This window comes from Puntigrus tetrazona, chromosome 21 (genome assembly GCF_018831695.1).
Source record: "Puntigrus tetrazona isolate hp1 chromosome 21, ASM1883169v1, whole genome shotgun sequence".
NCBI lineage: Eukaryota > Metazoa > Chordata > Actinopteri > Cypriniformes > Cyprinidae > Puntigrus > Puntigrus tetrazona.
Genome location: NC_056719.1, coordinates 12,741,871 through 12,767,727, shown reverse-complemented (window position 1 = coordinate 12,767,727; position 25,857 = coordinate 12,741,871). Strand labels below are relative to the sequence as shown.

At 41.2% G+C, this 25,857-nt stretch overlaps 2 protein-coding genes across 2 annotated transcripts; one reads left to right on the top strand and one right to left on the bottom strand.

Annotated features, from left to right (window-relative positions):
• Window positions 1-543: 543 nt before the first annotated feature.
• tmigd1 (transmembrane and immunoglobulin domain containing 1) lies at window positions 544-3,152 on the bottom strand. Its single transcript, XM_043221718.1, has 6 exons — window positions 2,940-3,152; window positions 2,562-2,641; window positions 2,061-2,348; window positions 1,510-1,794; window positions 1,279-1,382; window positions 544-1,130 (listed from the first exon to the last, which is right to left on the bottom strand). The coding sequence occupies exons 2-6, from the start codon at window positions 2,617-2,619 to the stop codon at window positions 1,113-1,115; spliced, it is 753 nt and encodes a 250-aa protein (XP_043077653.1). The 5' UTR covers window positions 2,620-2,641; window positions 2,940-3,152; the 3' UTR covers window positions 544-1,112.
• Window positions 3,153-5,017: 1,865 nt separating this feature from the next.
• slc47a1 (solute carrier family 47 member 1) lies at window positions 5,018-25,373 on the top strand. Its single transcript, XM_043221717.1, has 17 exons — window positions 5,018-5,720; window positions 6,329-6,430; window positions 7,005-7,073; window positions 7,511-7,659; window positions 8,052-8,094; window positions 8,361-8,405; window positions 8,491-8,588; window positions 8,691-8,788; window positions 11,192-11,305; window positions 17,670-17,737; window positions 21,102-21,210; window positions 21,319-21,394; window positions 21,594-21,663; window positions 21,969-22,101; window positions 22,716-22,810; window positions 22,894-23,070; window positions 24,094-25,373. Exons 1-17 carry the CDS (start codon window positions 5,550-5,552, stop codon window positions 24,397-24,399), a joined length of 1,923 nt encoding a protein of 640 aa, XP_043077652.1. The 5' UTR covers window positions 5,018-5,549; the 3' UTR covers window positions 24,400-25,373.
• Window positions 25,374-25,857: the final 484 nt, after the last annotated feature.

Sequence of the window (25,857 nt, the reverse complement as noted above, 5' to 3'; positions counted from 1 at the left end):
CGGGATGTTCTTGTTCTTAAGCGACCTTTAGCACCTGGAATGTGACTTTTATCAGGGTAACCCCGCGAAAAAAGTGTATTCTACCCCAGTGGTTCTCAATTCCAGTCCTTGGACCCCCTGTTCTGCGCACCCCCCCTTATTTAACTCATCTGAATGAGATCATCAGCTCATTTGTTCAATTCATGGATCCCTCTCCAAACAAGCTGATGATCTTATTCAGGTGCTTTGAAAACCGGGGCGACCCTGTTTTGATTGTTTGACTGTTAATTCCATAAACACCAAAGATTGTTATGAATAAACTAACTAGGAGTCTTCTCAAATTTTTCATATGCCCAAAATATTCCCAATACTGTGATTTATTTATTTCAAGTCATTCTAATTCAGAGTTTCTCAAATATCACCTTTGAAGTTTAGCTCATGAGCTGATTTTTTTAGGCATGTTTGATTAAGGAGACATGCAAAACGTGCAGTTTTGGAATGCCTACAAGGGTTGGGTTCCAATGATCTAGCCAACTGAAAAATCCTGAAACTGGAAAGCCTAAATTAGGTGTGTCCAACATTTTTATTTGTCCTATCATTTATCTTGATATGCAATGTACAAAGCAAACAGTGCAAATAGACTAACACATATTGCTTACTATCTGAGTGGATGGTTAAAGGTTAATGACTTATAGGTACATCTAACAGTCCAATTTATACAATAAAAATCTTGTCCTTGAGAATGTAAAAAATATTCTGCAATTCACTTTAATGAGGTTATTTTACTGTCTCTAGGAGTGTCTTCGCTTGCTCAGAGACAAAGTATGTCTTTTTTAGTGCAATTCCTCAATAACATTGTAATCTAAGAAGAAACACACAATGACATCATCTTTAAAAAATCACACGTATAAGGGTTGTTTAACAGACATCTTTTCACATTCTAATTTAATAATAACAAAACAAAGAGACTAAGCAGGAATGAAAGGACATGTTTGTTTTTGAATTAGTAAATTATATTTAAGAGTGGTCTTCCATTTGCCAGTCCAGTAATGGCTGTTTCCGTTCTAGTCTGATTTTCTTCTCAAATAGCTGTGGTTTGAATTCTTGAGAATTTCAATTCCATGTGGAGATGTTCAATTTGGTTTAATGCACTATAGGACACCAAAAAGACAAAAGCTTTTTAAATGTTTATAAATAATAATAATGCTACTAAAAGTAATAAAGCTACTTTTATTGAAAACATGCCCATGCCTATTTTTTTTTAATCATGATGATAATCATAACAAAAAGCTTACTTACCTTAATAATTTTATTCCTCCTAGAAATGAGTGCGAATACTATTGTGCATAAAACCACCACCACTCCAGCTATTGTGGGTCCTATAGGGAAACCTATCACTTTATCTAAGATAAAAGAAAATACAATTTTCTTAAAAAAAAAAAAAAAAATTCAGCTGAAACTGAAAACGAACATAACTAACCATAAATTAAAAAAGTACAAAAAGTCAAAGTTCAAATAAAAACCACAAACCTTGAACTGTAACATTAAAGGTCCTGCCCATAATTCCGTAGATGGATGAATTTACTTCACAGATGTACATTCCTTGATGTACATTGCGCATAGCTTTTGTGATTAATAACTGAGCAGTAATGCCATTATTGGTTGTTTTGTAACTGCCAGAGATCAGATCCAGAATTTCACCATCCTTTTTCCAAACCACAGTTACAGGTGGGTTGGCTTGGACATCACAGGACAGAACAACATCACTTGCTTCTTCAACAAATACTTCCTTAGTGTCATTAAGGTCTGGGGGATCTGTAATATAATGGCATTCAAAGCTTAAAATAAAACAGTGCCTGACAGTTCTACTTACTATTTTGTTTTGCCCCCAAACCAACATTTTTCACCAGCCACTTGCATAATCCAGCATACATACATATATATATATATATATATATATATATATATATATATATATATATATATATATATATATATATATATTACAGTGCTTAAAAATAATTTAAAGCATTTTTTGTTTTTTGTTATATTCTCCAAAGTATTTTAAGCATTGAACTTACACTGGACGTCAAACTCGATGGAGCTGTTCACACTTGTATTACCCTTCAGCTGACAGATAAAAACAACTCCGTTGTCATCTTTAGTGACAGGCTGTATACAAAGACTACTTGGGGACTGGCGGTTTTCTTCAGCCAGGTTTACCCGGACATCATTGCGGAACCACTGCAATTCATTTTGGTTGGATGGGTCAATACCTTCGTCAATCATACAGGTCAGAGTGACAGTTTTCTCAACCTCTGTCTGAAGAAAGTTCCCGTCTGCCAGTGGACATGACTTAATGGTCACTGCTGTTTAAAGAGAATTAAGCATTTTTTCAGGCATAACAGACTGTTGCAGTAGATGTTAATACCCTGAATATGCCCTATAATAATACCTAGGATAATACTCCACAGTTTACAACACTCTTTCTATTTTGATATTCTGAACAACATTTGGTGAAATGTTAGTATTTGGATCTCCTTGGAAGCATAAGGCTTTAAAAACATTAAGTTATACATTACCTTTTACACGACAGACAAAGCACAGCAGAAGCAGAGAAACACTAACTGATACTTTCATCTTTGTACTTCTGCCAGATATCCTGAATGGCAAAAAGGAAAAATGTATGAAAAAATTATGGAATGATTTATGAAATTGATTTCATCTGACTTCATATTTCAGAAATATTTAAGAAAAGTAATCATAAAAAAATAAATAATACAGATTTTGGACTACATGAGGGTGAGTAAATTATGTCAATATTTAGATTTTTTTTCCAGTGTGCACTATGCTTTTAATTATTTCTGGCAATTGGAAAGTCTTTGAATCGTTTGATTTTATTGACAGGACATATGAAATCTCAATTGTGATCTCAGAAATTCAGAGCCCTTTTTACTTACCAAAGCTTTGTGCAAAAAGTTCTCTGCAAAATGCCAAATCCAAAGATTGTTTGAAGTCTGGAGAGGTTTGTGTCTTCACACCAATGCTTTATATTATGTCGCCTTATAGCACTTAACAGGAATTGAAATGACCTCCCCTCACGGTCACAGACCTTTTAGTGTTGTGCAAAAATAGGCTGAATGGCTTTTAAGTGTCATCACAATCTCCCCAGAAGGAATGGGAAGGATGAAACGAGAGAAATCCTATAAAGATATAGTCCCTAAGCCATAAAACATTTGTGATAAGAGAAGTGTAATGTTCTGTAATAGATGTCAATGCCAAAATCACTAAATATAAAAATATATGTCCCAACCCAAAATGAATCATACATTCCTTTAGTGTTTATATGTGATATCTGTGTTGAGTGAAGGTGACACTGGACAAAAATATCACAAATCTGATGCAAATACTATTACATTCTTTACTGTATATAATAGTATATCCCAACCAGATGGTTGTGACTGAATTAATAATTGTTATGGAATTAAACAACAGTTTTTTTTCTAATGCATGTTGTAGGTGTCACATTTTGACCCAATTTGAAAATAAAAGATTCATTATGTGGTTTACATAATATAATGATATATGCTAATTATTATCCACCAGGGGGCCTAGTTTGACCAAGTTAATGACGTTATTGATTACATTTAAAGTGTAAAGAACATTCAGAGATATCACAGGTTCAGACAAGACTAGAAATCAAGGTTTTTGCCTTCAAGTTATTTAAAGGAATACACACACCAAAATTGTTCATACTGACTGATGTATCCCTCTCTCTCTGTTGCACATTCACGAATAATACTAAGATTAAATACATTCAATTGTGCACAAAACAAGTCTATATTAATTAGTTAATTAAGTTCAGTTGAAAAAAGAACACTTACAACATTGTGTTAAACAAAGTTATTATTTAAGAATGATATAAAGAGCATTTTCTAAGAAAGGAACATGTGGCCCTCTCTGTATAAGGAGAGTCAAATGATTAGTGTCAATTTGTTTGTTTCACACAAAAGTTTCACACTTTTTTATTATAATTTTTTTGTCATAACATATGAAACTGCATTTGTGTTTTAATAGCAGCAATATGCATTGTAGAACAGACAAGCTGTTAAATGAAACAACCTCAAAGGTTAATGAATCAGAGGAGAGAATTTGAGAACAACATTACACATCCATAAACATATAATTGACCATATTTGCTTAAAATGTGAGTGTATTCATGCCAATGTTCAAATTATACACAGTGTACTGTAGGCCATGCTTTTGTGCATACTGCATGTGGCATGCATGTGTAAGAGAAGATAAACGGCTTTATTGCGTGTTAGTAACTTTCATTCCTTTTATTCCCCTCTTATTCCACCTTTCAGTCTTTAGCATTTCTTACTGCATAACAGATAAGACATGAATAACTTGCACAGGAAAGACGGTTGTTTTAATTGTATTTTTAATTTTTTTTTTAATGTTAGATCCTAACAGTTTTTTATCCAGAATATTAAATATTTTTCCTACATACAGTAGTTTAACGTTTCATTTTTTACTTTTCTATTTCAAAAATTCTTAAAGCAGTTTTATTATTAATATTACATCATATTACATTATTGTAAATCTTTGTTCAGCAACAAAAGTGTATTTGTAATAATATTTTAACACACTTTTTGACTAGTTTCAAATCATCTAGTTTATTGAATAATCAGCACAGGTTGTGCAAGACTAGGTTGACAGAGTTTAAGCATTACTATTTAACCAAACTGGCATGTTAGTGACCAAAGGTTGCATGTGATATGCCAACCATGACAAGCTACCAAAAGGTAATGTGCCAGTATATTACAAATAGTAGTACTAGGTGGTCTGAATGATTTAAGTCAGTTTGCCAAAAAAATAAGCTAAATAAACAAAGCTGATGTATGGTTTGTTACATAGTACATTATTTATTCGAGACACAATATCTGAAATCTGAGGGTGCAAAAACATCAATATACTAAAAATAAATCAGCTTTAAAATTGTCTAAATGAAGTTTCTAGCAATGCATATTATTTTTTTTATGGTCCAGGGACACATGCTTGTGAAAATGGTCTAGATGTGTTTTTAGCAATTATATACTTTACTTAATTCCAAGTTTACAGGTTAAAGGCCTCTTTACAGATCAACCTTCCCAAAGTAAAGCATTTCCTACTCATTATGCTTCATTAAGAAAAGCAATGTTCTAGCATGGGTTCCTCAAAGCAATCTGTTATTTACACAGGCATTCCTGATAAGATTACCGCTGAGTATGAAAGGTTAACCCGCCCCTTACAGCCCCCTCAGAGCTGCTGTACTGCATACAGGGAATTATAAAGAGCTTGCTTGTGACCTGCCTCTCTTGGGCACAGTTACTGAAGGCAGCAGGTTACTTAATCAGTGTCTCAGCACTATTTGATTTGATTGTTTCTGCCTCCATGGACTGATAACAACATTTTTAGAAAAAACACTCCTGGAGAGAAGCTATCTCATTCCTATATTGCTCCTATTGTTTTCTCTGTCCTGCTCTGTCTTCATCCTTTTCTCTTATTTTGTTGTACTCAACGGGTGAATGGATAAAGCTGGGATGCCTGAAGCTTGTGGGCCCCTGGCAAGCCATGAACAAATCACCGAGGCAACAGCACCTAGTTCTAAACTCTTCCGCTGTAGCTGTGTACATCGCTGGGTTCCCCTGGCCTACAGAGAGGAGTTATACCATGTCCTGCGCTTATCCGGGCCCCTGGTGAGTCCTCTCTTTGTTCCATGTCTATCTCATGTACTCCAAAACTGCTGCAACTCACTTTAAACTTTAAATACAAAGGTTTTGCCAGCTGAGACTGATTCAGGGGTGCATGTTTGTGTTTGGTATTGACCTATGCCTGTAAGTTAAGTTAGCGTTGAAGTTAGTATAGTTATTTTATAACTGAGGAGAATTTAAAAGATGTCTCCTGTCTTATAGTTGTGAAGAGTGCTTATCTGAGTGTCAAATGTAATTCCTGTGCTCTGTCCCTCCATTTAATATTAATGCCACAGAAGCATTGTTCCTCCTTAATTCACGTTTATTAATGTTGTTATTATTTAACTAATGTTAAACAATGAACCTTTTGGGAAATTTTACCAAATAAATAAAATAAAACAAACAAATAAATACTCACATATAAATCATATACCTACACAATAAATAGATTCATTTTTCCTATTTATTTAAAATGTTGAATCATTTTTCCCCATATTTGAATATATATATATATATATATATATATATATATATATATATATATATATATATATATATATGTGTGTGTGTGTGTGTGTGTGTCCTGTTAATATCTAAATGTTCATCTCTCACAGCTCATCTCCAGGATCCTAAACTTCCTATTGCCATTCGTCATCACAATATTCTGTGGTCACTTAGGAAATGCTGAACTGGCTGGATACGCCCTGGCCTCTGCGGTAATCCTCCATCTAATGGAGCTGTCAGAAAAAAAAATAGCAAAAACTGTACCAAAAGAAATACAACAGATTACCAATAGGGAAGCACTTTCAAATAATAGGATAGAATAACAGAATAGACTTTTATTGTAATTGTTAAAAGGAGATATAAAAATGCACAATGCTACTTTGAAGGATTGTACATTAGTATCATAATTGTCCAGAATTCAGTAAATTCAGTACAAATATAGTTTTTCTGTTTTTCTTTTCTTTTAGTTTACTTTTAGTTATTGCATCTCTCTGAACGTAAAATATATTATCATAATAAAATTTTTATATTTATTATAATAAATTATTAAATTATTATAATTAAATGCTTCTGATGCTAATGACTCATATGCTTCACTGAAAAAAAGCCTCAGAATCTTGTCATATTTGTTTTTTGGACACCAAGACTATGTCCTATTTCAAGGCGTGCTTTGGAATTTGATCCATTTGAAAATCTAATATCTGTACCTCCAAGAAGGAACCAGTGAGAGATAACGATACAGTTTTTGGGTAATTGCACTGCTAAATTATCATTTGTTTCCCTCAGACAGTTAATGTGACCACAACAGCTACAGGATGCGGCTTGGCCCTCACATGTGACACGCTTGTCTCTCAGGTAGTCTTAAATGATCATAGTTGAAGTAATAGACAAGCTTAATAACCTATTGTTTCTATAATTGCCCTGAAACCCAATTTTTAGGTGGTTGTATGTCTGGCATTGGCAGGTTGTGCAGTGCAGATCAAACTAATTATTTCTTTAGCATTTCTCATCTCCCACTATTCAAATCTCAACCAACTTAATACTACTGTGGTACTTATATCTGTGTGTTATGGTAGCTGATGTAACATCATTAATTACTGACTGCCGATGATCCATTTGTGAGCAAATTTTGTAATGCTACATTTCTTTAAATCTGATTTGAAAAAAAAACAACGCATCCAATCTGATGGTTTTTTATTTAGGGTGAATCAAACATAATTTAACACATCTACAGTTTTTTTGACGTTAAGTTAATCTATATTATTAACTAATTATCTGTTGTTAATGTCTAGACATTTGGTAGTAAGAACCTGAAGCGCGTGGGGGAGATTCTCCAGCGAAGCATTCTCATCCTCTTACTCTTCTGCCTGCCATGCTGGGCCATTCTAATCAACGCTGAGTCAATACTACTCACCCTGAAGCAAGACCCAGAGGTGGCCAGGTCAGACTGATCTAGGACTAGATTATTAGACCAGAACATTCAGTATGGTATTTTTTACCAGAGTAACATCTTATTTTTTCTTCTTTTGATCATCTTTGTTGTAGTAAAAACAACATATGACCTATGAGATTTTATAATTGAAAAGTGGAATATTAGCTGGATTATCAGTTTTCACGTTGAGCCAGAAATTATTATTATTAATAATTATTATTAATTATTATTATTAAATTATTATTTTTCCCACAAGGGATATCTAATTGGTCTCATAAAAAACGAATTATTTTGTGCCTTTAATGCTTAAAAAAAGTAATTCTATCCTATTTATGGAGAGCACCAAGTGTCCTGTTTTTTGGTTATCATGCTGTTCAAAGACTGTTATGCTCCTTTTTTAGGATTGCACAGCTGTATGTTATGGCTTTCCTTCCTGCTGTTCCTGTAAGTATAACAATATGTTTTTACAAAACCATTCAGTGGTTGGGCTTTTATCTTTGTGTTGGCCATGTTTTCTAGAGTATCATTTCAGATGTTTCCCACACTTGTGCTGCACACTCTTCAGGACAATTTTATCTTCAGGACAAATCTTTCTAACTGTTTATTATGTTCAAGAATTTAACTTAAAAAGCCTAACCACACAGCTGTCATAAGCTTTCCTACTGCTGACAGAACCAATGTCTTTCACTGTTCATACTTCAATTTCCTAGGCCATGTTTCTGCACCAGTTGCAGGTGTCTTATCTGCAAAACCAGGTACTACCTTTCAGTAAGCCCAATATGTTGCACTGGACAAAAGATATGTACATATATAATATAGATACGTATTGTCATGTTTCAGGGCATCATCCTGCCACAGATGTACACAGCAGTTGCTGCCAACATTTTAAATGTAGCAACAAACTACATCCTCCTTCACTCAATGAAACTGGGAGTCATGTATGTTTGATATTTGATCAATACATGCACTAGAAATTATTGATGGACATAACTCAGGAAATAAATGATCTTTAGTACAATCAGGTGCTTATGTCTCTGCAGGGGCTCTGCTGCAGCCAACAGTATCTCACAAATCTCCATCTGCCTCTTGCTGTTTGCTTACATACGCTGGAAAAAGCTACATGTGAACACATGGAGTGGTGAGCAATATATGGAAAGCTGCACACACAGAAAAACTTGTTTTTGTCATTATGGGGTCACTGACAATTTTTACTTTAAGCCAAATGAAATTATTATACCCTAAAGGCATGTTCCCATCGAAAGTGATGATTTTTTTTGTTGCTGTGAGTAAAGAGATGTTACCACTGCAACAATATTAGAGGACCTACAATTCAGATGACCACCAATATCACTTATTGTTACGTTCTGGTAAATGAAACAGAAACGTAGTTCAAACAAAAGATGAGAATTTTAATGATTCACATTCTCCGGCTGTTCCGCACCATAAACAAACATGAAAAAAAGGTAACGGTGTCTTTGGTAAGCAAAGTTCAAATCAGAAACTCAAAAGTTCATTCCTTATCTGATTGTTTCCAACACGAGTTGTAACTTAGGCAGGCAGGTTAGTGGAGAAAGGCAGGCAGGCGAATCAGGAACCAGAACATCAAGTGTGTAATCTCAAGATCATAGACTGAATGGTGAGCGTCTGTTTTAAGCCAGTGCTGGTGAGTGACAGCAGGTGCGGGTGATCAGTATTCTGGTGACTGTGAACGTGTCCAGGTGACAGGATCGGTAGGCGTGGGAAGTGATGGCGTGACACTCATCTAATATATTTAAATACAATGGTAAAATTAGACCCACAGTAGCACTGATACTGGAATTAAAGTTGATTTCAGACTAAAGGCTAAAAACTAATACTACCATCCTCACTACAATTATAACAATATCGACACAGGGAAATTATATTATTCAAATCAATTTCAATTTACCAGCTCAGCGGAGGAATGATTAAATAAATAAATTGACAGACAATTTAGAATCAATGCTTTTTTTAATCTTGGCATTTAAAGAAGCAGATGACATAACTGCAGTTTGTAGTTTTATTTAACTGAATAATTGTGTTATTGTCATCTTTAATGAGTGTTATTGTCATCTTTATAGTTAACTAAACTATCAATATAATTTACTGAAAGCTATGTTGCTTGTGCTTTTTCAAGCTGATCCTGATTGGCTGTTGTTTTTTTAACTAAATGGCTCATTAGAGGCTGTTTCTATGGGCCGCAGTACGTAAGCCGTCCACCATATTACAGTGGTCTGACTTGACCTCATTCACCATTGTAATCACTGAAAGATGCAAAAATCCTGCAGAGAAGGGCTCAACAGTTCTGTGTGAACCTACAGTATGGAGAATGACGTCAAATACACTGCTCTAATATGGCGGCTGCATCTACATGCCTGAAGCAGCTTACAATCTATGTTACAAATATATTTTAATAAGATTACAAATAAAGACAGACAATAATATGACAATAATACCTAAAACAACATAATGACATCACTTTTCAATTAAACTCAGCCTTTTATCAAAAACAATATAATCTTTATATTTTTTTAGATATACAATATACTGGGGGAATTCATGTATGCCTGTACATCAATCATAGAAACCTTTAAACAAAGTTTAGAATTATTTTTTTATGGATATGAAACTTACCAAAATAAAAACTAGAAAGATTCAACATAAAGTTCAATTTAAAAAAATTTATGCCAACTAAACATTAATACTTGTAATACAAAAAAACTGAATAGCTGACTGTCTAACTTTAAACTTTAATGTTTAAGGTCATCTTCTTGATAGGTTTTTTTGAAAGAGAACAACCTGTTGAAGTATTTGGTAACAAATCAAAAAGCAAGGGGTGCAACTTTCGGTCTCTATTCTTTGGCATTTTGCAAATTTCATACATGCACTGGTCTTATTTATCCATATAATCAATCTATTGAAAGTAAAAGTAGCTCATTCTGTCTCCCTACATTAATAATGGAGGTTACAATTCGACCAGATGCTGCAAACTTCTCAAAACCTCCCAGATCTCAAAACAACACAACAGTTCAGGTCGCCATCTAAAAGTTGTCTGTAGTAAACAACTCTCAATATGTTTTTTATGTAAAATACCACACATTAGTCACCACCTACTGATGTGATGATGTAAACATCCCAAATAATGACAAGATATTACTTGGTGAATAAATAATAGGCACAGTCTGAATCATATTATGCCCAGAGATATCATGGCCTTAAGTAAATCAATTTGCCTGGGTTAAATCATCTCCACAGGTTAATAGTGCCTCATAATCAAACAATCAATGTAAAACATTTACTAGCTGCAAACAACAGAAAGACAGTCAGTAATTTTATGTATCACTATGAATTCCTACCCATCATGGACACCAGTTGGCATTTTTACTGTGAAAGAAAATAACATGAGGCTGTTTTCATAATTATTCAGCATAGTTGTCAATAATAGAAAGATATATGTATACTGTATAAAAATGACTGATGGGATTAAAAGAATGTGTGTGTTTGTCTTTGTCTCCCTCTACAGGTTGGTCTACTGCAGCACTGCAAGAGTGGGGCTCTTACATGAAACTGGCTATTCCCAGCACTCTCATGCTCTGTTTTGAGTGGTGGGTCTATGAGATTGGAGGTTTCCTTGCAGGTGTGTAGATGTAGGGGTTTCACACATCTGTTTTGTCTTGTATTTCTGATTAACTGTAATATTCAGAAAAAACAAGTATGATTTAAAATTGTAGGGCTAAATTATTGATTGACTATTTGATTGAATATGTCAGGCTATAAAAGTCCATGTCTGATGGGAGAATACAGAGCTCATAATCGTAGTGGAAAAGACACCTCAGTTCCCTTTCAGTCGGTCACTCCGAGTCACGTCGGACGACCGACGAATTGGGATCTCGCTTCGAGAGACCAATCTACTTCGAGTGTATCTAAACAAGCCAATTGAAGATTGGCATGCGCTAATCGCATCCAGCTGCCGCTGATCACAGCGCGTGTATAAATAAGCAGCGGGTGCAGCGCATATTTAGCTTTTCGCTTCGGAGCCGAGCGTGACTGTTCCGCTCCAAAGACGATCTAGGAGTGTTGGAGTACGGCGTTTCAGCGGAGGTCGTTTTCCTGCGTCGAGTGGATTGCCACAATCAGGCTGCACTACCCCCCTGTTTGTGTGCAAAACGGCTATCCCCTGTTGCCTCAGCACTAAAAGAACATTCGCGGGTGCGTCTTTTTAAAGACGACGTTACGTCTGGCAAACTCGACGCGTCTTGGAAGACAGCGTGGGTCTTGCTACAGACGACGTACACCCGTGTGTTTCTGGATGCGGTTGTTACCTGGTGTTAGGTGATGGTCACAATCGTTGCCTCGTGTGCCTGGGCTTTGCACGCTGAGGTGGCGGTTGTGGATGAATCATTTCCTCGCGGGGAGATGGTCATCTCGGAGTGATGGGCGGGCTCTGTCGCCTTGAAAAAAGGAGGCGGGGCTTGTGTTTGCTCGACTTGGTTCTCATCCTGGCTGCAGACAGGTGGGCTCCATTTCGTTGTGACACAAAGCTTAAACTCTGCAACCAGTGGGGCTGCAAAAGGGGCAGTCTGGACCCTCACGTGGGGTATCAGCTGTACCCTCTTGGGCTCCCCCTGATGATCAGAAGTCAATCGCTGCATCGGAAGGTGAGCCAGATATTTCTGGAAGTGAAGATCCGGTTGCTCTGCATCTACCAGGCGTTGAATGTACTGGATACAGATCTAGAAATGGTGGCTATGCTTGCCCAGGCCGCCGAGGTGATCGGGATCAAGTGGAAACCTCCACTGCTTCCCGGGCCTCGAGGCTGGACGATTGGTATTTAAGGGTGGCTCGCGCTGGTTCTCAGGGCCCCACCCTGGTACCTTTCTTCCCGGAAGTGCATGAGGAGCTTACTGGGATGTGGAAAGTACCTTTCACTGCCAGAAACTGCCCAGTGGCTCCTCCTCCTTCACCACCCTTGACAGCGGCACAGCCAGGGAGTTACAGTGATCGCCCCCCCAGTGGAGCGGTCAGTTGGGATGCAGCTGTGTCCCAATGCCGTTTCCGCTTAGTGCGGTGATCCTGTGCCCCTCCGGGCCTGCAGGTACTCGTCGGCTCTGAGCGGCAGTGCCTTGTGCGGCCTGTGGACAAGCTGCGTCTGCAGTACACGCTTTGGCGTTGTTGCAGGTTCATCAGGCCAAGGCACTGAAGGATCTGCACAGGGGTGGTCATGACCCGGAAGTTCTGAAAGAACTCTGTATCGTGATGGACCTCGCGCCACGAGCGATGAAGGTCACAACGCGGTCTCTGGGTTATGCGATGGCCACTACGGTGGTCCAGAAACGCCATCTGTGGCTGTGTCTGGTGACATGCGCGAGGAAGACAAGACACGTTCCTTGAATCCCCCCCATGTCCCAGACCGGCCTCTTCGGCGACGCAGTGGAGAACTTTGCCCAGCAGTTCTCCGCTGCCCAGAAGCAGACTGAGGTAAGAAACATCCTGCCTTGGCGTGCAGCTGCTGCCTTCACCCAGCCGCCGACGGCCCGCCTCAGCCAGCTCGTCGCCGAGGGTGTCCCTTGCTGCCGCCCCCGCTCCCGTGCAGCCAACGCAGCAGCCCCCATCTAGGCAGCACCGTGGAGCTGGCAGCAGGGCAGCCACCCAGCCTGTCCAGGCTCCTGCCAAACCTGGAGGAAAGCGCAGGTGCAAGAGGCCCTCAGATCCGGGGATGGAGGGAGCCGCTCTGCCGGGCAGAGAATGTTGCCGCTACCTAAAACCTCGACAAGGGCGGTTTCCTCTGTCTCTGGGCTAATATGCAGCAGTGGGAAGACTGGGAGGACGAACCAACACACTCAGACCCCGCTTCGGACCGGCCACGAGACGCCCGGGTCCCTGCACTCCCCCTCGCTGCCCCATCGCCTGCACGTCGGTGGTTCCGCTCGAGCCGCTAGTTCGGTCTCTGGAAGCCTGGTTGAATCTTCCCAGGCTATCCCGGTGGCTCCTGCGAACCCTTCGACTCGGCTATATGATTCAGTTCGTCCGGCATCCCCCCAAGTTCAGTGGGATCCGCTAATGTCAGTGAACAATGCGTGTGCCCCTGTCTTGTGGGCGGAGATTGCTGTCCTTCTAGTGAAGGCACGATAAAGCCGGTTCCTCCAGCCGATATGAGGTCGGGGCTTACAGCCCATACTTCATAGTGCCCAAGAAAGGCGGTGGGTTACGACCAATCTTGGATCTGCGAGTCCTGAATCGAGCACTCCCGTTCAGGATGTTGACACAGAAACGCCTATTCAGTGCGTCCATCCCCAGGATTGGTTGCAGCGATCGACCTGAAGGACACGTACTTTCATGTGTCGATTCTTCCGCGCCACAGGCCATTCCTGAGGTTCGCGTTCGAAGGTCGAGCATATCAGTCCTACCCTTCGGGCTCTCCCTGTCGCCACGCGTCTTCATGCAAGTCGCGGAGGCAGCCCTTGCTCCACTGAGAGAGTAAGGCATTCACATTCTCAACCAACTGGATGACTGGCTCATTCTAGCTCAGTCCCGGGCTCAGTTGTGCGAACAGGGATCTGGTGCTACAGCACCTCAGCCAGTTGGGGTTCAGGTCAACCAGGAGAAGAGCAAACTCTGTCCAACGCAGAGGATCTCTTTTCTTGGGATGGAGCTGGATTCGATCGATCAGATGGCACACCTCACAGAGGAGCGTGCCAATTCGGTGTTGAACTGCTTGAATATGTTCAAGAGCAGGACGGCGGTCCCACTGAAATATTTTCAGAGGCTCCTGGGGCATATGGCAGCCGCGGCCACAGTGATGCCGCTGGGACTACTCCATATGAGACCGCTTCAACATTGGCTACACGATCGAGTCCCGAGGTAGGCGTGGCAAAGTGGCACTCACCGGGTTCAAATAACACCGGCCTGCCGCCAAACCTTCACCCCGTGGTCAGACCTCGTTCCTTCGGGCCGGAGTGTCCAGGTCTCCAGGTATGCTGTGGTTCACGGATGCCTCCACCACCGGCTGAGGGGCCACGTACAACGGGCATGCAGTGTCAGGGGTTTGGACGGGCCCTCAACTGCAATGGCACATCAACTGCCTAAAGTTGCTGGCAGTACATCTCGCCCTAGGCAGTCTCAAAAACTGTCTTCGAGGCCAGCATGTACTAGTCCGCACAGACAACATACTGACCGTTGCGTACATCAACCAACAAGGTGGTCTACGCTCCCGTCGTATGTCGCAACTAGCCCACCACCTCCTCCTCCTATGGAGTCGGAAGTTCTGAGGTCGCTTCTCGCCATTCACATTCCAGGAGTGTGCAACCAGGCAGCCGACGAGCTGTCGCGAGCTGCACTACCCAGAGAATGGAGACTCCATCCCCGGGCGGTTCAGCTGATTTGGGAACGTTTCCGAGCCACTCAGGTAGACCTGTTTGCCTCTCCAGAGACTTCCCATTGCCCACTGGCACACAGCTGGCTGCGGGGCCTTTGCAAGTATGTATTTCCCCAGTGAGCCTTCTGGCACAGACACTGTGCAAGGCCAGGGAGGACAAGGAGCAGGTCTTGCTAGTAGCACCCTACTGGTGAAGACTTGGTTCCCAGAACTTGTGCTCCTCACGACAGCCCCTCCTTGGCCGATCCCTCTGAGGAAGGATCTTCTGACTCAGAGACGGGGCACCCCTTGGCACCCGCGTCCAGACCTCTGGAAACTCCATGTCTGGTTCCTGGATGGGATGCGGAGGCTCTAGGTGACGTACCTCAAGGGGTAGTTGACACCATTTCTTTGGCTAGAGTGCCGTCCACGAGACAGGCCTATGCCTTGAAGTAGAGCCTGTTCGTCGAGTGGTGTTCTTCTCAGGGTGAAGACCCCCGGAATTGCCCTATCAGTCGTGCTTATCTTCTTGCAGCAAGGGTTGGAGCGAAGGCTGTCTCCCTCCACCCTTAAAGTCTACGTGGCTGCAATCGCTGCAAATCATGACCCCATAGATTGGAGGTCTGTGGGTAAGCATGGCCGGATTATCAGGTTCCTGAGGGAAGCCAGGAGGTTGAATCCTCCACGGCTCCCAACAGTACCCTCTTGGGACCTGTCTGTAGTGCTGACAGCACTGCAGTAGGCTCCGTTGAACCCTTGCCAGCAGTTGTGCTAAAGTTCTTTTATCTATGAAGACGTTGCTCCTGCTCGCATTGGCCTCCATCAAGAGGGTAGGGGACCTGCAGGCTTTTTCGGTCGACGATTTGTGCCTAAAGTTGGGCTCGCGGATTCCCAGGTAACACTGAGGCCACGGCCCGGCTACGTGCCCAAGGTTCCCACTACCCTCTTCAGAGACCAGGTGGTGAACCTTCAAGCGCTGCCCCTGGAGGAGGCAGACCCAGCCCTGACGTTGCTTGTCCCGTCCGAGCACTAAGATGCTACGTTGACCGGACACAAAGCTTCAGGACCTCAGTCCAGCTCTCGTTCGTCACAGAGGCCGGCAGAAGGGGAGTGCCGCCTCCAAGCAGAGGATGGCTCACTGGATAGTGGACGCCATTACCCTAGCCTACCAAGCACAGGGTATGCCCTGCCCCCCCCTCAGGTTGCGGGTACACTCAGCAAGTGTTGCATCGTCCTGGGCGGTGGCCTGTGGCACCTCGCTGACAGATTTGTAGAGCTGCGGGCTGGGCGACCCCCAACACGATTGCTAGATTCTATAGCCTACGTGTGGAACCGGTATCCTCCTGTGTTCTCACCTCAAACGGGTAGAAGCACTGAGAGGCCCGGTTTCGGGTTGGCTTGTTGACCGCTCCAGAGCGTTCATACAGTAGACCCTGTCGAGCTCCTCCATTCCCCTCGGCAGCCAGATGTTGCGGAGCATCCGGCGCCAGGCCCTCTCGATGAATCCGTGAGAACCGGTGAGGGCTGGGAGCCATGTAAAGTACCCCAAGAGGACTTTATGTGTGTATTTCCACGGCATAGCCTTAGAGCCCCGTGTTTCCCCGGCAGACCTTCTGCCCATCTAAGAGGGTTCAATTACCTCCAATTTTCCATATGCAAACTGAAATACTGTCCATATGCGTATTCGTTCCGAGACCTCCTACGGGAAGGCTGGACTTCCGCACGTCCCTGTTCACTAGAACGTGGGACGTTTCCCAGTGTGCCAGTCTTACGAATGGGTAGTGTTACAAAAGTAGCTGGCTTCTTGTGGTTGAGCCCCGGCCTACGCCGATAGACTGAGGGGGCTTGTGGGCTCCCACAGGACACTGGAAGAGGCAGCGTCCATGGCGTTTTGGTAGAGATCCCAATTCGTCGGTCATCCGACGTGACTCGGAGTGACCGACTGAAAGGGAACGTCTCGGTTACGTATATGTAACCCTCGTTCCCTGAAGAAGGGAACGGAGACGTCACGTCCCGTCGCCACGGTGCTGCACCTCTGCTGAAGGGGCCGGGTCACTAGCTCGGCTCCTCAGCGAAAACCTAAATATGCGCTGCACCCGCTGCTTATTTATACACGCGCTGTGATCAGCGGCAGCTGGATGCGATTAGCACATGCCAATCTTCAATTGGCTTGTTTAGATACACTCGAAGTAGATTGGTCTCTCGAAGCGAGATCCCAATTCGTCGGTCATCCGACGTGACGTCTCCGTTCCCTTTTTCAGGGAACGAGGGTTACATACGTAACCGAGACGTTTTATTGAGAGACCCCAAATAATCAGTGCAGCTGCTTTTATTTACATGACCAAAAAAATAAAAAATTAAAGTAAACCTAAAATGTATCAATCCAGTAAGTGTCCATTCTAAAATATTTCTAACAATATGAAAGCTATTCTTCCATTTACTTATTAAAATATGTAAGAATTTCACAAAAAAAAAAAATGTGCACCACAATTTTACATATAATACTAAAATGTGTTAACAAAAATGTATAAAACTATAATGTGTATATAACTATAAATCAGACATCAGAAGACTGTATAGAAGATTGTGTATAATTTGAAGATTCAAACATTTCCATATTTAATGTATGGATATGGACGGTTGGCAGGAATGCTGGGGGAGGTTGATCTTGCTGCACAACATGTGTTTTTGGAGTTGGGGTCCATTACTTACATGGTAAGACAGTGTTATTTAACATTACACTCACAATAAGAAACTTAGTAAACTAGTTTAATATGCTATTGCTATATATATAGCCTCTTAACCTAATACACGACTAGGGCGAGAAGACTGATGTTCCTGGGGTCATACCGATGTCTAGGCCATAGAACCGGACAAAGGTAGAGCGGGTGGACCACCGCAGCGTTGCATATGTCCAAAACTGAGACACCTGCCAAATAGGTCTTTGAGGCCACCATATCCCTTGTGGAGTGAGCCCTGACTCCCATTGGCAAGGGGAGACCAGAGAACTCATAACAAGTCGACAATCCACCGACTGATAGTCAACCTAAAAGCAGGCTGACCTCTCTTAGGTGGACCAACGCACACAAGCAATTGGTCCGACCTTCTCCACAAGGCTGCCTTGTGAACGTACATGTCCAGTGCTCACACAGGACACACATGGTTCAGCTTTTCCTGGTTAGGCTCCCGACAGGGAGGAGGATGAATTGCCTGTAGTACGATAGGCCGTGGTGCGGTGGTAGTAGGGACCTTTGCTGTGTAACCCGTTTGAGGGTACAGAAACGCTTTCGCCAGGCCGGGCGCAAAGTCAAGATAAGGAGGGGCTACTGAAAGGCCTTAAGGTCTCCTACTCTCCTTAGAAATCTGTTCTATGGGCTCGAAAGGGGGTCTGCTCAGAGCGTAGGAACAATGAGTATGATAACCCTGCAAAGAACCTAGCCTGCAGAAACTCAAGAACTGTACCAACCCGGCTGTGAGAGGAGATCCTTCCTGACAGGAATTACTCATGGGGGGCCTTCTAGGAGATCTATCAGGTCCGAGAACCACACTTGGCTCGGCCAGAACCAACAGTAGGTGAACACCGTACCGTACTCTGTGCACTCTCATCAGAACACCCCGAAGCAGAGCGATTGGGGGAAATGCATACAGACGAAGCCTCGGCCAGGTCTGTACCATAGTGTACAGTCCCAGGGGAGCTGGAGAAGCTAGAGAGAACCAGAGGGGACATTGTGCATTCACCTGACTCGCGAAGAGGTCCACCTCTGCCGGATAAAAAGTTCTCCATATCTGCTTCATCACCTCAGGGTGAAGCATCCATTCCCCTGGCATCAGCCTCTGCCTTGACAGAATGTCTGCTTCTACATTTGGGTGACCAGGGATATACCTTGCTGTCAGCTGGCCCTACAGGAGGATCTTGTGTGCCAGTTTGTATAGTGGCAGTGAACGCTTGGTGGTTCATGTAAGAGACCACCACTGTGTTGTTGGTGTGCATCAACACATGATGATCTCTGAGGTCTGGGTGAAAGTGCTTCAAAACTACAAACACGCCCAGCATCTCCAGGCAGTTGATGTGCCACGTGAGATGGCGGCCGGTCCACAGACCACGGGCTGAGCGACCACTCATGACCGTTCCCCAACTGGTGAGGCATGCATCTGTTGCTATCGTCTTGCAGCGACAAAGAGCTCCCAGCATTGGGCCCTGATTCAGAAACCAAGGTTTCTTCCACATGTCTAAGGCTTGCACACATCATCGGGAGACCTTGATCATGCAAAAGGGATTTCTCCTTGGGGAAAACTCCTTGGTTTTGAGCCACCACTGTACAGCAGGCCGAACAGTATCACGTTGAATGCAGCTGCCATCAGACCCAGCAGCCTTTGAAACTGCTTTACAGTGAGTAACAGGTTTGACTGTCTTGACTAAGCTGAAAATCGAATCGACCCAAGCAGGGATAATTCGTGCCTGCATTGTGGTGGAATCTCACACCACGCCTAGATAAGTGGTTCTCTGAGCTGGAGAAAGGACACTTTTCTTGGCGTTCAATCTCAACCCCAAACATTTGATGTGATCTATCTCAATGCTGGATCACTTTGCTCTCCGACTAAGCCAGTATTAGCCAGTCATCGATGTAGTTTAGAACGTGAACACCTTGAAGTCGCAGCGGAGCTAGGGCTGTGTCCACTACTTTCTCAAACGTTTGGGGCGAAAGTGCTAGGCCGAAAAGAAGAACCCGATATTGGTACACTTTGCCCCCCAAAAGCTAAACCTCAGAATTTTCCTGTGAGAAGGAAGGATAGACACGTGGAAGTACGCGTCTTTTAGATCTATTGTGACATTCCATCCTTCTTGGGAATTATGAGGTACCAGCTGTAAAACCCGGACTCTATTTCATGAGGAGGGGCCACCTCGATGGCATCCTTCCAAGAGAGTTTCTACTTCTTGTTCCATCACCAGAGCCTGCTCGGGATGCACCAGAGTGAAGGCACTAAATTCTAACTGGATTCAATAGCCTCTTTCTACAGTCTGCTGGACCCATTGAGACACATTTGGCAGTAGCTTCCATGCTGCTAAATGATATACTAAGAGAACCAGCCACTCAAGGCTGGCCTCTGGTGATATTAGAGATGATAGCTCGAGGGTCTGTGAAAGCTCGCAGCCAGAAAATGCTGATGGGACCCCCTCAGGGGTAGTGCGCCCCCTAACCTTGAGATGTTGCCCTGTGGGCGAGGTTGGGTGCAGCGCCGAGGGCACTGGGGAGAAACAGGCACCGGGGACTGCAGTGGAAACCGTTTTTCCCCAGAGGGGCCTGGCCTCAGAAATCCTGAGCCCCAGTCTGTCAGGACTCGGCTTGTTTCTCTGCCAGCCAATCGATATATAATTTAGCTACGGCACGAGTAACCACCTCCAACAGCTCCTCGTAATCGATTGACTGGGGCGGCTCGTCTACACTCTCAGCCCCGCCCCCCTCGGAGGACAAGAGGCAGAGCGTCAAACCCGCGCCACGAGAGGAAGCCGTGGGATGATCTTTTTCACCGCGACTTTTACTCTCGGGGCGGCTCATGATCTGGTGTGAAAGAAAGAAGATAAGCTCTCCGTCTCCATCTCCTCATCATGCAGATCGCACTGCGAGCCCCACGAACTCGCGTTTGAAAACTCCCTTCTCGAAAAGAGCTTTCCGGGAGCAGTGAGACCCCCCAATCGTTCCCATGCAAGCCACGCAAAGCTCGTGGTGTAGCGAGGGCAGGGGTATGTACACGGCTTAAACAAGCGTTCTTTTAGACAAACAACTCACAGACAGAGACACAGAAAGCGCTTAAGGTCTGAATGACACGTGCTTTAATACTTTCCTGGTTGCTGACTTCACCCGCCTGACTTTATGTTTTTGTAACATTTAGGCTTACAATAAATGTTTAATGCTTGTATATTAATGTGGTATATTAGTGGTCTGATGTGGTACCCTATAACAATAGTCAGCAACATGTGCTTTAGAAACCAATTATTCTGTTAAATTCTATTTGTAGTTTAAAAACTAAATTAATTTAGCATCAATATTTGCATGTTTTAATAAGATTTTATGTTTAGTTTCCATTAGGTGTGCACGCAGCTGCTTGTGTTCGTGTGGGAAATGCACTGGGAGCTGGAGACACAAACAGGGCCCTGATCACTAGTAAAGTGACTCTCATGATCACAGGTCAGTAGAATACAGAAATACCCAGATGCTAACAAGTTAAGTAATTAGCATATAACTTACAATAAATATCCAAAAAGAAAGATCATTTAAACCTTTACTGCATTGCAGGAGTCTTAGCTGTTTTACAGGGAATCGTGTTGGGTTCCTTAAAGTCAAAAGTGGGATATATCTTCACTTCTGATGAGTATGTTTGTTTCTCTCATAAAATATTGCACATTATTCCATTAAAACTAGAATTAATATAAATGAAGTGATATCATGATCATTTTCTTCATAAGATAAAAGAATCATGAGAACAAATAAATCACTGCTAAGTAAAGCAATGAGAGTGAAGCTTTTCTTTTGTTGTTTTGCAGTTCTCACTTCTTGATTTAATCTAACAGGAGCATAGTGAAAATTGTCTCGGAAATTCTCACCCTGTACATTTTCATGCAGTTTTTTGATGCTCTCGTGGTAAGTTTAAATTGTTTTATAATCTGTATGCATTCAAAGGAAGGCAGCACAAATTTATCAATCTTTAATGCAGATGTTCTTTGTGATTAAGCTGAGGATCATATACTGTAACTGGCATTATGTTATCTTCTCATCATTATTTTATCTATGAGTGATAACGTTGCAAGACATTATCAGTTAAAATGCGTCTTCTAGGTATTTCTTGTGTCATGAAACCTGGTTCTGTGAAATTATGTAATTCACTGATTACTCGGAGATCTTTACAGTGCATTCTCTACAACAGACCAGTTTGTGTTGTGTTTTAGTGTGTGTGTTCAGGGATTCTTCTGGGAGCTGGGAAGCAGAAAATAGCAGCACTGTCCAACTTGATCTGTTACTACTGCATTGGATTACCAGTAGGAATATCACTGATGTTTCTGGCTAAACTCAGGATACTTGGTACCATCTCTTTATTCCTACTTTCCTGACTTATCAGATATTTAGTTGTTTCAAAGAAACCAAGTGAATAAACGAGGAAAAAAGCCAACCAAAACCTTTAAATCCATGTGCATCCCAGTTTTTCCCTGCAATTTAATTATAAATGTTTCCACCCTCCAAATTAAGTTAAGTTAATACTTTTTTTTAGTAAGGATGCATTAAAGTAATCAAAAGTAACAGTAAGTACTATTTTTCAAAAGAATGTCTCCATTCATCAAAGAACTGTAAAAATAAAAAATAACTAAATGAATAGCTAAATAATTTGTCAACAAAAATATTTTTAAATATCAATTTTCACCATTGATTTGACTAAGAAATCTGAGCATCAAATCTTGATTTCTTAAGGATTAAGTGACACAGAAAACTGGAGTAATGATGTAATTTTAGCTTTGCCATCAAATAAATTAACTATATTATAAAATACATTGGGATACAATAACTAAATATTTTAAACTGTAATACAATTTCACAGTATTACTGTTTTAATGTAATTTAGATTGCTTTGGTAAACAAAAGAGACATATTTTGAACAAAAGAGACATCCAACGTCACATTTTCATTTCCCACTCATTCAGGTCTATGGCTTGGAATCTTACTTTGTGTCATAATTCAGGCCTGTTTCTTCACCACTCTGATCTTCAAGCTCAACTGGAGGAAAGTAACAGAGCAGGTAAGACAAATCAAACCTGCATGGTCAGGCTAAACTGTGTAAGGCTGTCGAAAAATGATAATGTTTACTTATGCCTTCCTTAGGCTCAGAAACGTACAGGCAAACATGCAAAGGTAGTGTGTGTTCAAAAGGCACCATCAATAGGACTGTCAGTCCTTGATACGCTGGTTTCTGAAGGGCAGGACAACGAAGAGCAAACACCAGATACTGGAGCTTCAGCAAGTATCCCTGAACCTTGGGATGACATAACTGGAAACAAAGTAAGTGCTTCAGTAATCCAAGCATCCAGGGTTTCCCTAACTGGTGTTTTTGGAGGAACTGTAGAGGGATTGTGATTTGATCGAATGATTAAATGAATTAAATTATATTACAAACTTTATCAAATAAAAGCCTGAGATTTGATTCATTTGATTGATGTTTCAAAGCAAAGCAACACTGTTCACACGAGCAGCTTGTGATCAAAATAATTCAATGTCTAAGAGCTTCTCTGGTAGCGATCTCTGTCTCATAAAATTGGAAACATAACATGCTACATTCAATTTAAATTATACATTCACAAAACTTTTGTGGATTTATAGCATTTCAGCAGTGTGCTACCAAAATTAAAGCTTGGGGATTTTGAATGTTTAAAGTATGAGGGTTTTGGCATTTAAAAGAGAAGATTGTGTGTGAAAGTGAGAAAAAAAATAGACAATAGGTTTGTTCAGTAGCTTACAGGTTGCATCAACAAATGCCTTTTTATATCACTTTTGCTTTTGTTAACATTATCAGGTAGGTTTAGGGTTGAATTTGGTGTAGGGCATATTTCCAACATGGTAGAACAGTAACTTTTAGCATCAGTCCCTGGATATTTAGCATATTAAAAACGCAGCAATACATATCTATATCAATGTAATAAAAGCGTGCCAGGATTCACATATTGAACCTGTGTTTTAGCTCTACTCAGTATACATTTCTTTTTAAAACTCTAGTGAAATATGCAGTAAGGCACGTAAAAACAATGTTGCACAGAGGCATGTATTTTTATGAGACCAGGATGGAAAGGTCTTGTCTGAATAAAGTATCCACAGATCAAGCACCATTTACAAGTGAAAACAGTCAAAAAGCTCTAAACACATATATACAAACACATTTTTGTAGATTGTTATGTGAGAGGACAACAAGGAATGGACTGTATAAATAAATATTTTAAGCCTAAGGGGTTTGGCTGATAAAATAGTTTGGGAATCACCAAGTCAATCACGTGTGTGCTGTAATTGAAACTATTCTCTATGCTTCTTTAGGCCCAGCTAACAAGTAATAGACCTGAAGTGGTCGGCTATGTCCAAGTGAGCACCCAAGAACAGAATAAACTAGCGATGGCAAGTGAATTTGGAGAAACCCATCCTAAAGCCTTGCTCTCTATTAACCAGCTTGTGCTCAGAAGGGGACTTACGCTGTTGGGTACTGTCCTGATCCTGATAGCTGGAGTTGCTATACACATAGCTTGTCCTATTCTGGAGCCCTTAAGTTCTCATCAAAGCAATCTAACAATGGATTCAAGAAATATTTCCACTTCTAACATCTTCCTTAACACCACGTTGAGCTAACTCTAACTTGATCCATCATAACAAGGTTTCATTTCAATAAATTTGGCACCACCAACAGCCAAAGGCTTACGAAAGAGCATTTGTACATCTCTATGTACATTATACATTAACTATGGACTACTACAAATTTTGGACAGACACCAAACCCAGCTGCGTAGGACAAAATACAGCTGAATGAGAATACTGAAAACTGGATATTAGCACATATTAGTCACATGCTCTCAAGGATTCATAGTGAGCTCATTTTAGATCGAAAAACATATATAAATTGATGTTCTAAAAAATATAAATGTACACCCAAATGTGTTTTTCTAATGTTGTTTTGTCATTTATAATGCACTTATAAAAACAACAACTCAGAGACCAACAAATCTGAGTGTCATGCACAGTGTTGGGTATAACGCATTACTGTAATCAAATTTTATTTTAAGGTGTTGTATTACACACTAATTACCTAATTAGGTGATTATCAGTATGCTTAGCATTGTACTTACATAAAATAAAATGTACTTATCATTTAGCTAAGTTATGGAACAGCATGTAACTACAGTTTGTAATTATTTAGATGTAACAGGCAGCTACTGTTACACATATGTAACAGATCGAATCTGTTACACAGCTACTTACCCTAAAGTACAATCTTGATACACTTTAAGTAGCTTATGCCTGTCTAATTTGAATGTAATTAGAAAGGTATTGCATGTATTTAGGCTGTGTACTAATGGGTTAAATCAAAGTAAGGTGCGGCTAGATGAGGTATATACACATAGATAAACATGCAGTACACTTAAGATTAAAAAAAAAAAAAAAAAAAAAAATCAATATTCAATCTTAAATCTAATTTTATAGTCTAAAGATAAAAATTGAATGCAGTTGTGTGCCGGCACATTCCCATTTAATTTTTCTAATTCACAGAGAAACCATAAGACTAAAATCAATAAATTCTAGAAATATGTCTATAGACATGAGAAATATGTAAAGCTTGAAGTGTCTACTTTTATGTACGAATTAAAATAATATTGTCTAATATTACTTTATTATTTGATTATGTAATCAATCCATATGAAAGTGAGGTAGTTTCTCATGTCTAGTTTCATATCAGGGGCATCGCTAGACCTCCTTTTACTTTTTTAGACCTCTCTTTTCAGTATAAATCTGCTGTGCCCCAGTATGAATGTCAAATTTAAGTTACACTGATAATCGTGACAAGAAAACTTGTCTATATGGAACGTAACCTAACTTGCGCTTGTAAAACTCTCGGCCTGAATGAAGAAAATGATGGTGTTATTGATTAAATATTAAGTAAACAACTCACCCACTTAGATATATGAACGCTATGTGTCAAGTCAAAATAAAACTTGAAATGGCCTGAAAACGTGATGACCATCAGTTAACATAGTATTTAGCTTGATGAAATGAAAGATGTTCGTGTCTATGGCAGAAGATATTTACGCTAAT

What these genes read in the sequence shown, in the direction of transcription:
- tmigd1 (XM_043221718.1), bottom strand. Translation starts at nt 2,619, where the DNA reads ATGAAAGTATCAGTTAGTGTTTCTCTGCTTCTGCTGTGCTTTGTCTGT. An exon ending in CTTTGTCTGTCGTGTAAAAG is followed by an intron (nt 2,349 to 2,561) that starts GTAATGTATAAC and finishes CTCTTTAAACAG; the next exon opens with CAGTGACCATTAAGTCATGT. An exon ending in CATCGAGTTTGACGTCCAGT is followed by an intron (nt 1,795 to 2,060) that starts GTAAGTTCAATG and finishes ATTATATTACAG; the next exon opens with ATCCCCCAGACCTTAATGAC.
- slc47a1 (XM_043221717.1), top strand. Translation starts at nt 5,550, where the DNA reads ATGGATAAAGCTGGGATGCCTGAAGCTTGTGGGCCCCTGGCAAGCCAT. An exon ending in TGCGCTTATCCGGGCCCCTG is followed by an intron (nt 5,721 to 6,328) that starts GTGAGTCCTCTC and finishes CATCTCTCACAG; the next exon opens with CTCATCTCCAGGATCCTAAA. An exon ending in GATTGGAGGTTTCCTTGCAG is followed by an intron (nt 11,306 to 17,669) that starts GTGTGTAGATGT and finishes GACGGTTGGCAG; the next exon opens with GAATGCTGGGGGAGGTTGAT.